Source organism: Hyposmocoma kahamanoa, unplaced genomic scaffold (genome assembly GCF_003589595.1).
Source record: "Hyposmocoma kahamanoa isolate Upper Pololo Valley unplaced genomic scaffold, ASM358959v1 100021, whole genome shotgun sequence".
In the NCBI taxonomy this organism is placed as follows: Eukaryota; Metazoa; Arthropoda; class Insecta; order Lepidoptera; family Cosmopterigidae; genus Hyposmocoma; species Hyposmocoma kahamanoa.
Window position 1 is genome coordinate 2,379,550 of NW_020653200.1, and position 17,141 is coordinate 2,396,690.

Sequence of the window (17,141 nt, forward strand, 5' to 3'; positions counted from 1 at the left end):
TAAATTATTAGAATCAGCCCCAATATGCCAATATGTGTCAATATCATTGACCTACCAAATAGAAATTATATTTAATTTAAAAGCCTTCTCGTATAAATGGCGTCACCACTATTTACCAACCACTGGTATTTTAGAAGGCAATTAGAATCTATTGCAGAGTTGCTGTAATGCCAACCCCGGAATGAATCTTTTTGGTTTCCATAAATAATTTAAATATAGTCTAAAAATGTAATTGTACGTAATATCCAAAAATCGATTACAAAACGATGAAACACATTGATTTGAGCAATTTGATATTGCGTACAGCTCTATTAATTCCACAGATTTAAAAATAATGTCCTAAAATTCGTTCATGGGCTTGTAAATAAAAAACGTAATTTTTAAACTTTTACACCATACACAGATATTTTATTTGTTGTGAATAAAATTGCCGCAGAGAAGGTAAAGTATGTACTATATTACTCCCATTTTTCTCGAAATTGTACGTCTTCTAGCTGTGCGTTTTATGAATATGTCATAGTGTAGATACAAAATGGTTTTATGTAATTGTTCTTGCAATTTTTTGCGGTTATTATAATATTTGTTATGAGGAGTATTATTAGGTCGGGAGTAGCTAAAGAGCACGCTATGATTGTAGTTCTCGTATCATTTTCGCCGAAGACTGCGTGACCTTCAGGGGAGGAAAGGTCAAAGCAATGTTTATATAATTCGGTGAAGATGGTTTGTTTGGGCAGTGGATGTCGAACGCCGCGTGATCGACGTCGTCTTTTGTGACAAGTTTTAGTGTTCAAAACACGGTTCGCTGCTTACGATTTGTCACGTCTCTCACTATTTTTAGACTAAAAAGTTGGACTTTACTCTGAAATTACTAACATTTCAGTTTGTACTGTCAGACAAACAAACAGCGCCTAGCGACATTTTCTCCGTGGTTAAGGTAAAAACTTAACTTTATTTACTCATTCTTATTTCGTCGTTACTGAAAGTGTGTGGCAAATGAGGACATCATGCAATATGCATACAAAAAAATTATTGTAAATATTTCTTGTATTGTCTGGGTGCTGTTTAAGGAAAAAATTGCTGCCAAATGCCAAAAATTATACAAATAATTTTCAACATGCTTGTGATGAGAATATCGCAATTAATTTTTATAAAATGCATCAATTAAAAATAACATAATTAGTTCTGTATATAACATAATTATTTGAATATATTTAATGTAAACATGGTTATTATTATTAATACTCAACATGTTTTTATAATGCTAAAATATTAAACAACTTGTTTATTGTTTCCTATAAAGTTCACAATAACTCACTCTTTGTTTGCCCTTTTAGGGTTTGCATTAATGAGACAAAGTAAAATAAACAATGAACAGTGTAGCTAACAAAGAAACAAAGTAAAACTTTAACAGATTTAGTATATTGTTCAGTTATTTAGCAATTAGAGGGCCCTTTAGGCATTACCTAAGATTTGTTTCCTAATGAAATCAATTTATGAATGATTAAATGCATTTGATTACTTTTTATGTTTAATACAGTGTTAAAATCAAGGATGTCTTTATTTGATGTAACATACTATACAGATTATTCTAAACAACTGTAACCAAAAAAATAGATCCTTATTCTCATATAATATTATTACAACTTTTTGTTCAACTGTGTACGAAGGTCAGACTTATGTTATGAAAAAATTCATTATGGCATGTGGAGGGGCCAGTACATATCTTATCAAGGTGCGTTAGCACATCGAGCGTTGTGTTTTCTTTAAGTTTTTTCTTTAAATTATTTCACTTTCGAACTGGCGGCAAAAGTTTTGAGGTAGTGGGGAGGAATTTTTAAAATTTTTTCATGACCTTCAATTCAAATGCTTCATTCGAAAAATTATAAAAATGGAGTATGCATTCGAGTTGCGTGTCGTAAATGAAAATGAGATATATAGTCCTAATGGAGCTGAGTTCTACATGTGTAAAATATAAGTAAAATGAATATTTTTACGTTTTTCCATCTTATTAAAGATATGGGCAATTTAAAGCAAGCTTAATTTATTATCAGTTCGCGATGTTGTCCAAGATGGAGCATACTTGTTCAGAAAAAGTGCATTAACTCTTGCATTCAAAAGGGCCAAGTATAATCGATCAGTAAATCTTTAGTAGCAGTAGAACTCCTGAGTTCGTCCAGTTTAGTACTGCCACCTTACCTATTTCTGCCGCCAAGCAGTAGTGCCCCTCAGAGCTTTGCGATTTAAAGCGGTGAGTGGCACTGTAACTGTTAAGGACAGGTGTTTAGCTTATCATCAGGCGCACGACTTGTTCGTCCCGTCACTTGATGTTATAAAAAAAAGAACAAGATTTCACACCCAACTGACTCTGTCGTGTCTTTTTTACCAGTCTTACAATCCCAGCAACATTGTACAGTTTTACCTTAAGCCGTAGTTAACTAAATCTCTAGATAAGGTGGTATTATGTTATACCTATGTGATAAAGTTTGTTGGGTACTTTTTTTCGTTAAAAATTCGATCACGCGACTACCCGACTTGTCATTTGTATATGTATTATTTGTTCTGCCGATTCTTCAATTAAGCGGAGCGATTCTTAATTTGTCTGTTTGTCGATTTGCTTGTCCATTACCAGGCTATTTATAAACGTGAATTTAACGAGGTCGTTAATGACAATGGGTATAGACTTATTATATTTGATTTGTTCTTATATAAAGAGTACCTTAAGATAAGGCGCCGAATAAGGAACATTTTTGGCAAGAGTTACTTGGTACAGAGTAAAATGAAACAAAATATTTTGTCTGTTTCCTTGAACGCTTACAAATCGATGACCAAGTTAAGATTTTAATGGATTTTCACTGGTGTCGCGGTGGTGGCAAGGCCTCGCCAGTTGCAATGTAGGTCTGTCGATTATAATGTTTACGTTTGTACATGTTTTTGTCGACCGAAATTTTTTACTGAAATTACTAGGAACTTGCGTGCTTGTAAAACGGTAGTTATCAGCCTTCGGTCTACGCAAAAGAGGACCTGAACGAAATTGGCACTATAACAAACCAGCAGAATTTGTTAATTGAACATTTTTGCTAAATATTAGAGTTGCTCACAGTCTTTGTCTTCACGACGCATTTATTAGAGTTAGAGTTTAGATAATGACGCAGCTATTGGCAATATACACGACTGCGACGTCCTACTTAGCCGCTATATTTATTGAACAACATTAAGGTCCATTACCCTCTATGCACTGTGTGCGTATTATACCATAATAAGTATTTTCGAAGTTTTTCAAATCGATTATAACTAATTGAAGATTTCTTACCACGGTATAATTACTTTTTATTTTAACGATACTGATAAAATAGAAAGAATTCATACCGTTGGAAGAAATCCGTAATTAGTAATAATAATTTAGTGAATAACCACGAAAATCATAAATTCTACGATTCAAATTATTCTTTAGAATCAGACCTTTTACAGAATACTACGCAGTAATTATAATGTTGTTTTGTGATTAAACTAAACAGTTTCCTTGTTACTATGACACACGTAAAGAAAAACCTAGTAAGCTCAACATTCTGCACTTAAGCATCTTGTGTGTGATCTCTTGAGGCGTATAATTTATCTGGGTAAAAAATGTTGCAATAAGCTAATTGCGAGCATTAATTGATACATCACAGTGTCCTGCGCGTCTAAGATTGGTCGCGAATTAAGATGCTAATTCCACCAGCGAGGCGAGGCGAGACGAGACGAGGATTGAAATTTGTATGGCTAAATTTTAATTCTCTCCTGGCGCATCATCGGTGGAAATGCTCTGGATTGACGAGGATGGGCGAAGCGAGAATTGAAATATATCAGTAGATGTAATATTGAAACGTATTGCTGCCTACATAAAGTAATTATACTCTGCAACGGAAACACGATTTCTCGTGATGGCGTGATATTAATATCAATCACGAATTTGTGCGGTACGTACGATTTGAGATTTAAAAAAAAAGATGGCTTCTTCTGTTTCTTGTTCCGTTAACGTATTCAATAGTAATAATTTACGAGACGTGTTTCTTTAGCCGCGTGTTTATCGCTAGACGATTTTCTGTCCACAACCACAACACGAGCTCGCGATGGCTCACGCGATCTATAAATTCAATTCTGGTCTCGCCTCGCTAGTGGCAAGCCACCTTTATCTCACAAGAGATTTTGGAGTAGATGCTCGTATCGGCAACTACACGTCTTGTAAAAATGTTTCCTAAACGACTAACCTGTGTTAATTCATACCCTAACACAGCTTTTTGAAGTTATTAGAATATACAGTTCCGAACAAAGCCCTTAATACTGAAAACCTAAAAACATTAGGACGATGGCACATTTTGGTGTCTGAGGGAGAATACCTTTTTTGGTAACTTGTGGCAATGATTTATATCAATAGTATGATGCTCGGGAGTCCACTTTCATGCTGTTGAATAACAACAATATCTAATATAATTCAAATATACTCGCAAGGTTTTTGATTAGCATTTTGATAGCAAATCTCGTTATATCATAATCGATAATCGCACTAGATAACGCGCGAATAAACAAGATATTTCGCGGGTCGTTAGCGTATGCCGCGAGTTTTTTTTTATGCAGGATGTAGTCCTAGAATATTATGAACACATGTATGATTGATCAAACAACAAACAAAATAATGTCTATTTTAATGTGTTCTCTAAGATTCTAGTTACTAGACTGTTTTACAATTAGTCGTTAAACAGTCAATATTAACCAATGTCCTTTAGTTCGAATGAAAGGAACTTTTTAATCAGTTGCATAAAGTGCTCCCAATGTTTCAATCATTGTATTGAGGGCACACACATATTAAGTCCTTGAAGTACCTATTGAAATAAACGTGTCATCGAAAATATTCGTTCGATCGACATGATTATTGTTTACTCTGCGATTTTATGCAAGTAATAACAGTTTACGACTCTAGTGTTGCGAACCCCCTACATCTTAAAGTAACACTATAATAATATAAATTTGCCTTAAATCGATCGACGTAATGGCTCGTCTTACTTTTATCACCAACACATTATGTAAAGAATACGTGCGGACGGTTTATTACCTATAAACATGTGTTTACTGTTGTTCCAGAAAAGATAAAGTCAATATGAGTAAACTATGCAGACAGGTGTCCATAGAGTCCCCCGGGCCGACGCTCAAAGAATGCGTGTTCAGTTTTGACGTCCCTGTCCCAGAGGTTCCTATGTACGGTGCCAGAATCCGTGTAGTATACGCCGGAGCTTGTTACCGCGCAAACAGAACAAGATCTGCCTCCGTTTGCAGCACTTCCTCAGTGTCTTCAATCGGAAGCCTTTCCGGAGAGATGGAAAGCTTCGGCATTCATACTTCAACACCTGCACATATCGGTCTTCGGGATGGCGCACTGTTCCCTGGCTATGAAGTTGCCGGCGTCGTAGACGCTATCGGCAAGGCAGCTGAATGCGTTGAAGGCATCACCGAGGGCACCAGAATAGTACTCTATCCTTACGAAGGAGTTCCACACGGGTATGCGGAGTACATCGTTGTGCCGGATTTCAAATGCCTGGTACCTGTGCCGGACCAATTGCATCTGAGTGTGGCGGCGATGTTGCCAACTGGCGCATTGTTGGCCATGAACACAGTGTACACGGCTGCGGAATGCTTAAAGCGGGTGCTTGATGGTCCCAATCACAAAGATAAGGCGACTATACTAATCGTAGGCACTGGGGGTCTTGCATTATGGGCGCTGCGCATCGCAACACACTACTTTAGGCGTGGGTCGTACCATGAACGCATTCGGATCTCCGTCGCTACGCTCAAGGATGAAGGATTTATTCTTGCTAGAGAAAGTGAAAAGTAAGTTTCTTGGAGATCATTCTAATTAAACATTTTTGTATACCGTTTGATAATTTATCATTTAAACTTCGAATTGTTCGAAAATAGTCGTATTTGCAAGGTGTACGTTCCTGCGATTAGGTAGTCATTGTTCGTAAGGTAATGATTTCATAAAATTAAAACTTTGCATGTGTGTACAACAACTTAAATCATGTTGTTTCAATATTTGCCTATACCACATTAGTCTTTAGTAGAAACTGTGATATTTCTACAATAATTCGTACAAAACCTAATGTATACAAACAAGACCCTGACTTACCTTAAGTAACGACTAGCGCACATTGGCAGGATTAACGTTGTGCAGTGGAACGAGGACTTGTACGAGAAGCAGTTGATCGAGCGCACGACAGACGCATGCGGCGGGCCAGTTGACGTCGTCATGAACTTCGGTACCACTTCGCGCTCCTTGCATCGCTCGCTGCAGTGCCTAGCTCGTGTGAGTACTCTATTAGTATTACGATAAAGTAACCTTAAATAGATGGGAACACTGGCTCGACACCATACGGATGTTCATACCTTTTCTTACGGCGATAATGACCTAAGTGAGTGTTCCTCGTTCTTTCCCATTTAAGTAGTCTGTTTGAATGAAATATTTGAAGTTAAAATGACAATTACAGTTGATAGCGACATCTCTAGCCAAGGCGGGTAGCTGTAACGGTACCTAACTGGGCTTACGAAATACTTTCATAGACTTTTCATAGATGTCGCTACGGCTGAAAAGTTGTTAAAACCAAAAAACAAAGATCCGTTAAAAAGCACTTAGAAAAATTCGCGAGGTTCACTGGTTCGTTCTGTTGCTTAGTTCTAATAGCATCTGGCACGGTTTGCTAGGAAACGTCGGTTCGAATCCGGCCGGATCGAAAGACTATTTTTCTAAGTGTTCGATCTTTGTATTAATAATTATAACAATTTAGTGAACAAATTTCACAAAAAATAATGGGATATCAATTGAATAAAAATTTAATTAAAATGACAATTTAATGAACTAGGGCGGAGTGGTGCTGGTGACAGAGGATGTCGGCGAGAAACTGCTACCAAAGTTTGCCAAGAAGGTGGAGGAGATGGGCGTGAACATCGCGATTGTGCCCAACGGCTCCATCGAGCAGCTCAAGGAACTCGTCAACTTAGTCGCGAGTGGCGAGGTGCGTTCCTGATAAAACTTTGTTCTAAAACATACTTAATATAATTTATAATTGCTTCCTTAGAGTCCATGATTAAACCATAACCTGAATTGGACTACATCGGAAGTAAAAACGAAACAGTTTGACCTGCTTTGACATACCGCCTCTTAAACCGAGGCCTTGAGTTTGATTGCGGGCTCGCATCTCTTGAGTTTCTTGTAATTTATGTACGAAATTTTTAACGTAATTTAATTTGAATTTTACCAAGAGCTTTTCGTCGAAGGAAAACACCGTGATGAGATCGATAAAGGTTCACAACCCTCGGAAAATGTGTTAAGTCCCCATCCCGCGTAGGGCCAGAGTGGCGTGCTCAGCAATGGTACGTGTAAATGGATTGAATGACTGACATACACTTTTATTAACCGACTTCAAAAAAAGGAGGAGATTCTCGATTCGACTGTATGATTTTTTGTATGTATGTTACGCGATAACTTCGGTATTTGTGAACCGAGTTTGATGATTCTTTTTTGTTGGAAAGAGGGTACCTCCATAGTGGTCCCATTTAATTTTGAAAAAATCATCTACCTCTAAGGGTGACTGTTCACGCATGAAGATTCATTTTTATAAATAGCGCTTAATTTTTTTTATAAGGAGCCATTATATTAATGGTTGATTTTGCTATTCTCCAATTCAAGGCGTTTTTCTCTCTCAATATACTTTGAGTAGTGAGAGACCGATTTTTTTTTCTCCTGTGTAAACTTCCGTATAGTGGCGAACTAGTGGATGAATCCGGGTTTGCGCACTTTCCGGTAACCGATTGCAATAAAATTTGGCAAATAGATGTAATTCCACGAACTTTTGAGGTCGGTTTTTTAGTACTCTGTACTGAGATTATTGCAGTACGTTATGAATAACACTACGATAGAATAAAATATACGTGTTTTACAAAGTGCTAGAGCAGTATTTCAAATTATAATTTGTTCCACGTTCAGCGTAAGAGTTGTTTGTCCCAAGTTTATTTGCATAACAAAATGGGGCAAGGCTTTTAAATGCATATTGTTTCATTACAACGAGTTGTACAGCATCATATCAATCCGCATACGGCTTCATACTGTACACGGATTTTAGTAAGGGTCAATGTATTTTTGCCCGTCTTTGCTGCAGACCTAACATATTTCAGTCTTGTGTAAATGTAACCTGCGCAATAAAATCCCCAAAATAGCGTAGATAATAATTAATATATTAATCGAATTTAAAGAAACCCTCTACATAAAAAAGTGTGTCCATCAGATGAGATGGAGATCAAATGCGCAGTTATTTTTTTAATGAAAAAAAAAAAAGAACGGTAATACGTGACGAATTATAAGAAAGTTCATGCTGATAGAAGACGAAATGGGCTCTCTCACACCAGCAACACTTAGTAGCAGTACAACTTGTGAAAGAGTTCGACCAGAGAACTACTGCCACCTTATCTATTTCTACCGCCAAGGAGTAATGGGAGTATTAAAGTGTTCTTGCTTAGAAGGGTAAGGGTGCTGGTGAAATTACAGGCACATGGGACTTGTCAACTTGTCTCAGAGTGACGGGCGCAGTGGGAGTACCCCTCAGATCTTTGCCATTTAAAGCTCGAAGTGGCATTGCAATTGTAATGGACAGACGTGTCGCTTTCCACCAGGCGCACCATTTGCTCATCTCATCACTCAGTATCGTAGATACACATCATACTACGTTTTATTTGATTTCGGTTCGTAAATATAGTTAACACCAACCGAAAGGCTGAGAAAAGGAAATCATAATAATAATGTGCACAGACAAACACACCAACCACCTGGTCTCGGACTCGAGACACAAAGATTCGGAATTCACTCATGAGCACCCAGACCAAAATCAATTTAAAAAAGTTTATTTTCCAAATTGTTCCTACCGTGAAACGAATTCAAGATCTCTTCCAGCGCAATCAGTGCAAACCATTAGGCCACTGAGGTCGTCAACACGGATATAGCATGGCGTCATATCGACCTGTACCGGTGCATCCACAGAAAAAACAAATACGGTGGTTAGTTAACGTCTGACGCGTGCCAACATTAGGTCTCGAAAATTTTCGCTTTGTGTGGTTATGTATGGTTGTGTCATTCTTTCGCGCAAATTCTCTAAAATCGTAGAAAATTCAAAAGGCGTATTGTGCTGTTTTGGAGTGCAAAAATGATAGCCGCACCAAAGATATTACCTGCAGTAGTATTTCATATTATCGGTAAGTCTTATTTTAATAAATTTTCAGTTTTCTGTTTATCGAATTGATTCTGATGTTAATTGTTCGTCGTAATCCAGCTACTGGCCACAAGATGGCAGAACTCAACATAAAATTCAATATAAAATCAAATCGTCGTAACTTGCAATAAAGGTAATGAGCTTTTAACGATAATAACGACTAGGTAAAGTTTAAATTATATTAATAATCCAGAATTTGTTACATCTTTTTAAATTAGAAACTATGACCAATCTTTACCAAGATTTCGTAGTCTTTATATTTTGTTTGTTTACTTTTTGATGACAGCGGTTCCGATAGTACTCGAGGTTTAAGGTACTTTCGCTGTTTTTTTTATTCATGATTTACGCAAAACTTTTTCAAGAGGCAATTACTACATTTATATGAAATGCAAGCCACAGCTGAATGAAAGTATTCGTTAAAGTAGTGATCGGACTGTCGCATCAACCATATATCAATGTATTTAAAATTATATTGACTATGATTATGCCTATTTACCTAATAGTATAGTAACCTATTTACATTAATGTGCGCGTTTATAGCGACAATAACAGTGATATAAATGCGAAGAATGAATATAGGTTTGTTTATAGAGAACGCTATCGCGGTTATTGGTCAGCGGTGTAAACAGGGTGGGCAAATACGGAAATTTAAAGAACTAGTTTTGTTAAAGGCAACGTTCTACATAACTGTATTATTCATCTTCTATAGTCATCCAAACACAAATTCAAATCACTTTACTAGCAACACCTACTCTCGTTACAAAAATCGGTCTAATTTGTTGAAATTTTAATGTTAATATTAGTTTTCATATCCCCATGTACTATGCTTCATAGCCTGTCCAAATATACATTTTTACTTTGATTTATGACACCACAACATATTCACAATCATTGTTTTCACTTACAGTTACACATATATTCAAATCCGTACATGCACTTACATATTCAGTAAGTTACTTTAGATGCACTATTCACACTTTAATACATTTATTATTTTAATGAACAATTTCCCTCCTAGTCGTTTATTAGGTCTTTCATTGCAAATAACTTCTAGATTTAGTAGCTCTCGTTGGTTCTGACTGAAAACCAGCGCCTTAGGGACTTAGGCATATGCTGAGTCAGCGCCATTTCATGTCTCTGAGATAAATGTATAAATGTTTTATTTTTCCTGTTGTATTCAATCTGTATTTGTGTCATACTAGTGAATAACGTGTTTATCTATCTATCTAGCTATCTATATTAGTAGCGCTTATATGTTCGAGCCATATCCATTATATTAACCTTAGAACTAAGTCTAAACTCATGGTACCACGATTTCGTTTAACTAAGGTAAACGATTATTTTATGGGGAACTGTATACATTTTAACAATAAGATTCCGGAGTATATATTAAGATTATCATTACCTAAGCTTAAAACTTACATTAAAAGTATTTTAATTGACAAGTTATATTACAACCTTAAACAGAATGCGTTAGATAAAGACGTATGGAAAGACAACATGAGTCAAGATTCCAGACAATTATTATTCAAAGTGTATTCCATAGCATTTAAATTTATTTTTGAAAAGAACAATCGCTAGAGTTTCTTTCTCGTTCTTCTCAGTGAGGTCAGCGTAGCGAATGAGCTGTTGCTTAAAAAATTACGTTTTCAAGTAAACATATGGAAGAAACTTAGAGGATGGAAGTAGTAGAATAAATGATTATGTGACTTTGACTTTGAGCCCAAATGTAACTTGCAAGCTGGTTTAGAGATTACCAAACTTTTTTGTCTTGTAGTCAACGCGCCATTTTGGCTGTTTTGCGTAGACCTTTTAATTGGCCTTTATAATGTGGATTTTTCTTTTTTTTATTTGTTTCTAATGTGTGTTTTTGACAGCTGTCACAGTGCTGGTCACTTTGATAAGTTTTTACAATATATTGAGAAACTTTAAAAAAAAAAATTCATGCTAAGTTTTTTACACATTTATCTAACCGAATATCTTGCTTGTTTGTTGTGATATGTTTACTTCATGGGTATTTTATATGTTTACAATAACAAAGTATTGTCTAAGTACCTACATAGGTACTATCTGTATAATGTAGATTATTCCGTTAATGGAAAGTCAAGATCTCGTACTGTACGGTTTGAGAGAAGCTTCCTCACGCGTACAATTAGGTTGTGGATTGAACTCCCGGCCGGGTTTTCCCACGGGAATACAGCAAGGTGTCCTTGAAAAGGGGTTTGAGAAGGGTCCTGGAGGGTTGGCAATGCGCTCGTGACGCGCCTGATCGCTCTCCATCAGGCGGGCCGTATGCTTGTTTGCTGCCTACATAATATATATAAAAAAGTCAACATTTTGGTCGAAATGGGTTCCACACTCACACCATTAACGTCTCACGCAGCCCCTATTTTTTTCGCCCACTCGGACCCCGGTTTGTTGTGTGTATGTCGTTCATCCCGTATTACGTAACGTGTTTATTGATTTACAAATGTTCATTACAGATCGAGCCGCCCCCGCACTCGGTGTTCCCCGCCGAGGAGGCCCAGGAAGTGGTGAGGAAGCTCTGCAACTCCGAGATCCATGGTCGAGCTATCTTAAAGTTCCATGACATCGATTAGTGTCATTGTACTACATGTGTACGTGCAAGGATAAATGAGCTGTGATTACTATCCGGCTCGGTAAACGACCAATCATCGTCAATCCACACTAGTTCACCTACAGGTCATAGACCTCAAGCTTCGTTTCCAAATTTCAAAGTTGAAATATCTTTTATCTTCATTTTAGAAGAATCAATCGTATATCGATCTGAGTACATGTGAGATGGCAGAGGACAAAGATATATTATCCATTTTTCGGGCGGGATTTTGGGTAAACATAGAATGGTTTTAAACGGTAACTTTTATTAGTTGTTGTAACAAGAAACAGTAGCATGTTTTTACGTAACTTATGTTTAATCTGAATGAATTTTAAACCACGCACTGAACAAATAGAGATCGTGTTATAAACGTACTACACATACGTACCTGTAGACGAGAATTTCTTGAAATGACGTCGAAGTAGTGCATTACTTGATGACAAGTTTTGTTAATATCTCACGCCGATTTTGTTTTGGTACATATCGACTTCTCTCGATTGCTACACCTTTTCAATGAATCTAATTATTTTATCTGACCAACAAAACCATAGATGTTAAAAAAAATATTTGAAAAACCTGATTTTCAGCAATTGGCAAAAACGTGCTTGATCCCTACACTTTCGATGTGTATTCTATTAACCGAGTTTCATCCGAATTCGTTTAGCGGTTTCGGCGTAAGTGATGAGATTATATTGATGCTGGAGATCATATTCCTTCGGCCAGTTCGGAGGATACAAACTGAGGCGACGAACTTGCCCTGTGAATATTGTGTCGGCTAACTTTGTAATGTTATTAGACGAGCGATTGCTAAGAACAAAGGAAAATCACCTAAGTTGGGTTAGTTTGAAAGGTGAATTTACATCAGTGAACGGGGATTCTGAAAATGTTGTTTTTATATCGATAATGGAAATTTGAAATGTGTCGTAAGGAAAAATGTCCAAAATGTCCCTTAGAACATTACAAATTTCCACCGTCTACAGACGGACGGAGGGAAATTTGAAGTGTTTCAAATTTCCACTGTCGATATATGAAAATGATCGATATATGAAAATGACCGCTATCGCGTAGTGCCCGTCTTGTTACTTTCGACAAATAAGTAGTGACTAATAATAATGTATTCACAATTAAACACGTCACTCGATCACGCTCTCATGACGTCTTAGACGGTGATTATCATCACACATCGCAGGAAATAACACCGCGGTCACAATAACACATCGTGAATTTATATTAAAACTACGTGTACAAAATTGTGTTGATATAAACATCTATATATAATTATGTGTTATATAATGCATCAGCTTGTCGGTTCATGACTTGTGTTTACTGATTACGTGCGAACATTTGTAAGGGAAAATGTAAAACGTATATAAATACATCATGTATAGAGTGTCCCTGTTTACATATTGATTCTGGAATGGATGAACCATTCGACGACGAGGCGAGTGTAAAAAGTTGTACATAATTAATTTACGCACAATAAATTCTCAATTTTTATCAGTCTTTAGGCGTCCTGTATATGCATATCTTGGTGACTGGTGATAACAAAAGTATATCAATACTAAACATTAGTAAAACATAAGACCAACATGTCTACTTTAAACGAAAATAGAATACTAATAATACTATTTGCAATACATAACATTTTTGTTAAGGTGACTTCCCACAACTGCGCATAAAGGGAAACGATTCGAACGTGGTAACGTAGACGCGTCTGTTGCGGTGCATGGCGTATGGCAAATTGAAAAATGGGCCATGCCGTGGCGCAGTGAAGGATTAGGCTGCCTTTGCATCAGAGATGTGTGACGTAGCCAGGCTGTATGCGAGGAAAATATCCACAAATAGGGTTACTTCATTTTGTGCTTGTGCAAAACGGTGTAGGAATCTAGAGTTACCTACTGAAAGTATGACACTAACTGACTGAGACATCGCCACCGCTCACTCCACCACACCGTGCCCCGTATAGTTGAAAAAAGTCCGTAACGCGTCCTCGTACCGCGCCACTGCACATCCTCTCACCGCCTCGCTACCTCGCACATCTCTGGTGGAAAGGCAGCCTTATTCTGTAATCTATAAAATCCGGTGTGTCACTGTCGGCTGTGCGATGTCGCCTTTACATTTAGAGTTATGTAGCGAATGTCATTGATCTATAAACATTTTTATCACGCACTTTTAGAGTGGGTTCTTAATTACCGCGTGGACGTAACTTATACATGTGTAATTATTTATGTATTAATAATTAACATAGTTTCACGCCCAACGACAATACGTAACTGTGGTATAACTACGGACTAAAAATAGCTTTTTAATCCCTTTTTTAGTACAACTTATTCAGTTTTTGTTAAAATAGGATTTGTGAGAAAAATGTAAACTCATAATTTCAGGATCATGACTCTTTTATTACTACAGTTGTTTCTGACTTTGCAGTCGACTTTATTCTGTTAGCTGCCGATTTTGTTGCTCGTTCGTGTAGAATCCATTCGCCGTCCATCTGCATGGTGTCATGGTGGCTTCATTGCGCAGATCTGCGGCTCAAATTGAATATGTTATAGTTATCTGCGACTTACACGCCGAAGCATTGCGAACGGAGTTACCCTGATAAACTGTAGTGAATACGCTACCCGCAGACTACGCTTGTTTCTTACTTCATGCGAGTTTTATTGACTCGAACGACTGATTCTTGTTATTAATGTTGGCAAATTTGTTTAAAGTCAAACGACAAAACCGAACTAGTATCCTATTGGATTCTAACGTCGATTTTGATAAGTTACGCCAAAACGAATAGAAATGGAATCTTCTCCACTTTAAGAACAATAGCTTTTATAGAACATTGATTACCTATTAATCCTTTGACAGCTGAATCATTGTCTTAATACTTTCGTCACTCAGAAATGATAGAATTGAGAAAACACAATTCGAAAGTTCAAAAAATTACTGAATGGAACCAATAAATTTATATTCTCGTTTATAAATAAATAATAATATTATATATAAACAAAATACACAATGAACAGTGTCAGTGTTTTTTTTATTTCAAATCGAATTTTCTCAATTCTACAATTTAGTATTACGATAGTGTTTGGATTCGCGTTATTATATCGTACGTCTTTCACTTCATATGTTCACATCAGACCTTTCGTATACGCTCGTTTTCAGGGTCCTTTTGTCCTGGCCATACGAACAACCATCTTAGTTTCACATGATTTTAACATTTTCGAATATTTTGTCTTGTTTATATTGGTATAAGATTGTATATTGTAGTTGCAAATACAACATAATGCTTGCGCAGAAAACGTCTTCTACTTCTGTTGCAAACTGTCTTAAGGGAGTCACCATGCTTGTCGATGCGGAATCGCATTCGGCTGGTTAATAAAAGTTTCATGCAATATAAGCGGAAAAGGTATGCGTTTTCCTTTGGTAGGACAACGCGACTAGATACAGGCCATCAAGGAATCTGCACCCGAAGATGTCAAGAGCACCAAGAAATTATAACAGTGTACTCGTTAGTAGGTGCAATAGGTCCGGCACAACATATTAAACACGTTCGAAACTCCCGGCCGATCGGTACAATACGACATGCGTGGTAAAATAAGATCGGCGACTTCACGTCAAAAAGAGTGGTGACTCCTTTATAGCACTGTCAATCGATCGCACAGGAATACTTATTGATTGGTATTTGCTGATTTCATTGTTTTTATCAGATTGTATCAGACTTTGTAAGTGTACGATTTCTTTATTACATTAGGTGTATATCTCATTTACTAACTTTTTTGAAGCTTTTTCAAGCGCATAATATTGTTGTCATCTTAGTTTAAGCCACTGTATGTACTACAAGTAGATGCTTCGTGTACTACTGTTAAATTTTTTATGGTAGTCATAATGTCTTGACACATAATGTACATAACCCACTGATGGGGGGCAATCCAGTAATCGTATTACATTGTTAAGTGAGTATTTAACCACGTTATCTTTTAGAAGCAGTAGCTTTTAACGATTAAATTGTTGTACTTTGCAAGCAATTTATAAACACTTAAAATCCATTATGATAAAGTTGAAAGTCAATTAACATCTCAGTGGATAGAAATTGACATTGAGAATTGTCCAAAGTATAATTTCGTTTGTATAATGCCCGACGTCCATTGCGACACACGGATACTACACATCCGACCCATACATGATCGCATGTGTGGTTTTTATGCGCGTGCACGTTTCTCCGCAATGTGTTAGCGGCTGAAGAGAATTGGTTTTTTTTTTCAGGTTGTGCATGCAATTTGATATTTGATAATATTGCTCCTGTTTTTATTGCTTTTGACGCGAATGCGATGTATAGAATACGTTTCGTTGTCTTTAAAAATAAACTTCTTGGTCGAAAATTGCGAGTTTTTTAACATTTTGGAAACAATATATTAGTTCGATCATGTCTACAATGATTTTAATAGTAGTTGTCTAATATAAGATCGAACTAAGTATGTGTACAAATCGCGCTTGCAAGACTATCACCTTGTTTCATTTTCGTAATTATATAAATTTAGTAATAAAGGTTTGCCATAGAAATATTGTGATCCGAATAAAATATTGTGATGGCTGTTTCTAGCTCGAATTAATACTTTTTTGCCGAAAGGATTGAGATAAAATTGAAAAATGTATATTTTACGAAATGGCGTCGCCAAAAGGCCTTTATGAATATTTAGTTATTTACTTAACACAAAGCCCAAAGAAACCCATCCTCTGGATTTTTTTAAAATTGTTAGAACGCTTCAAAGAACAGTAAATCAATTAGATATTTGTTTTCCTTTTATTTGTTAATTTTTGAACCATGGTAGTACTTACATTCGAATACGTATCGATACTTTTCCATAGTAGGTATATATTTCATTACCTAGTATTACTTTGGTCTAATAATTAGTGCAATAATATTATAGAAAATCTTCATTGCCACATTGTACGGCACTAAATCGAGCTAAAAGAAGAAAACTTATATAATCCACTCGAAGTGGTTGATCTTCTATTTGTTTGTAATTGTTTTTTTATTGTTTCGATATGTGAAGTGCCATTTCTACATCTTACGGCCAAAAAGCCATAGTTGAACTAGCTCTAGTCAAAATGTGTTTCAAATCAGTTGAAAATTTTTACGTATGAATGTATGTATTATTGTAGAATTAAGTAAAAGTCATATTTGTTAGATTAAGATGTTTAAAATTGTAATAATTATTAATAATTACCGAAGTATAGAT

The 17,141-nt window shown here is 36.4% G+C and overlaps 1 protein-coding gene across 2 annotated transcripts; it reads left to right on the top strand.

The window, feature by feature from the left end:
- The first annotated feature begins 336 nt into the window (after positions 1-336).
- Positions 337-15,508, top strand: LOC113229472 (zinc-type alcohol dehydrogenase-like protein C1773.06c). Of its 2 annotated transcripts, none has more exons than XM_026463189.1 (5): positions 337-441; positions 5,119-5,862; positions 6,190-6,337; positions 6,891-7,043; positions 11,774-15,508. In XM_026463189.1, the coding sequence occupies exons 2-5, from the start codon at positions 5,135-5,137 to the stop codon at positions 11,888-11,890; spliced, it is 1,146 nt and encodes a 381-aa protein (XP_026318974.1). In that variant the 5' UTR covers positions 337-441; positions 5,119-5,134; the 3' UTR covers positions 11,891-15,508. The 2 variants fall into 2 exon arrangements, with proteins under 2 accessions (XP_026318974.1, XP_026318895.1); XM_026463110.1 differs by lacking the exon at positions 337-441 and adding an exon at positions 762-934.
- The last annotated feature ends 1,633 nt before the right edge of the window (positions 15,509-17,141 follow it).

Coding starts and splice junctions, on each gene's coding strand:
- LOC113229472 (XM_026463189.1), top strand. CDS start 5,135: ATGAGTAAACTATGCAGACAGGTGTCCATAGAGTCCCCCGGGCCGACG. Junction 5,863..6,189: donor CTTGCTAGAGAAAGTGAAAA/GTAAGTTTCTTG, acceptor GCACATTGGCAG/GATTAACGTTGTGCAGTGGA. Junction 7,044..11,773: donor ACTTAGTCGCGAGTGGCGAG/GTGCGTTCCTGA, acceptor TGTTCATTACAG/ATCGAGCCGCCCCCGCACTC.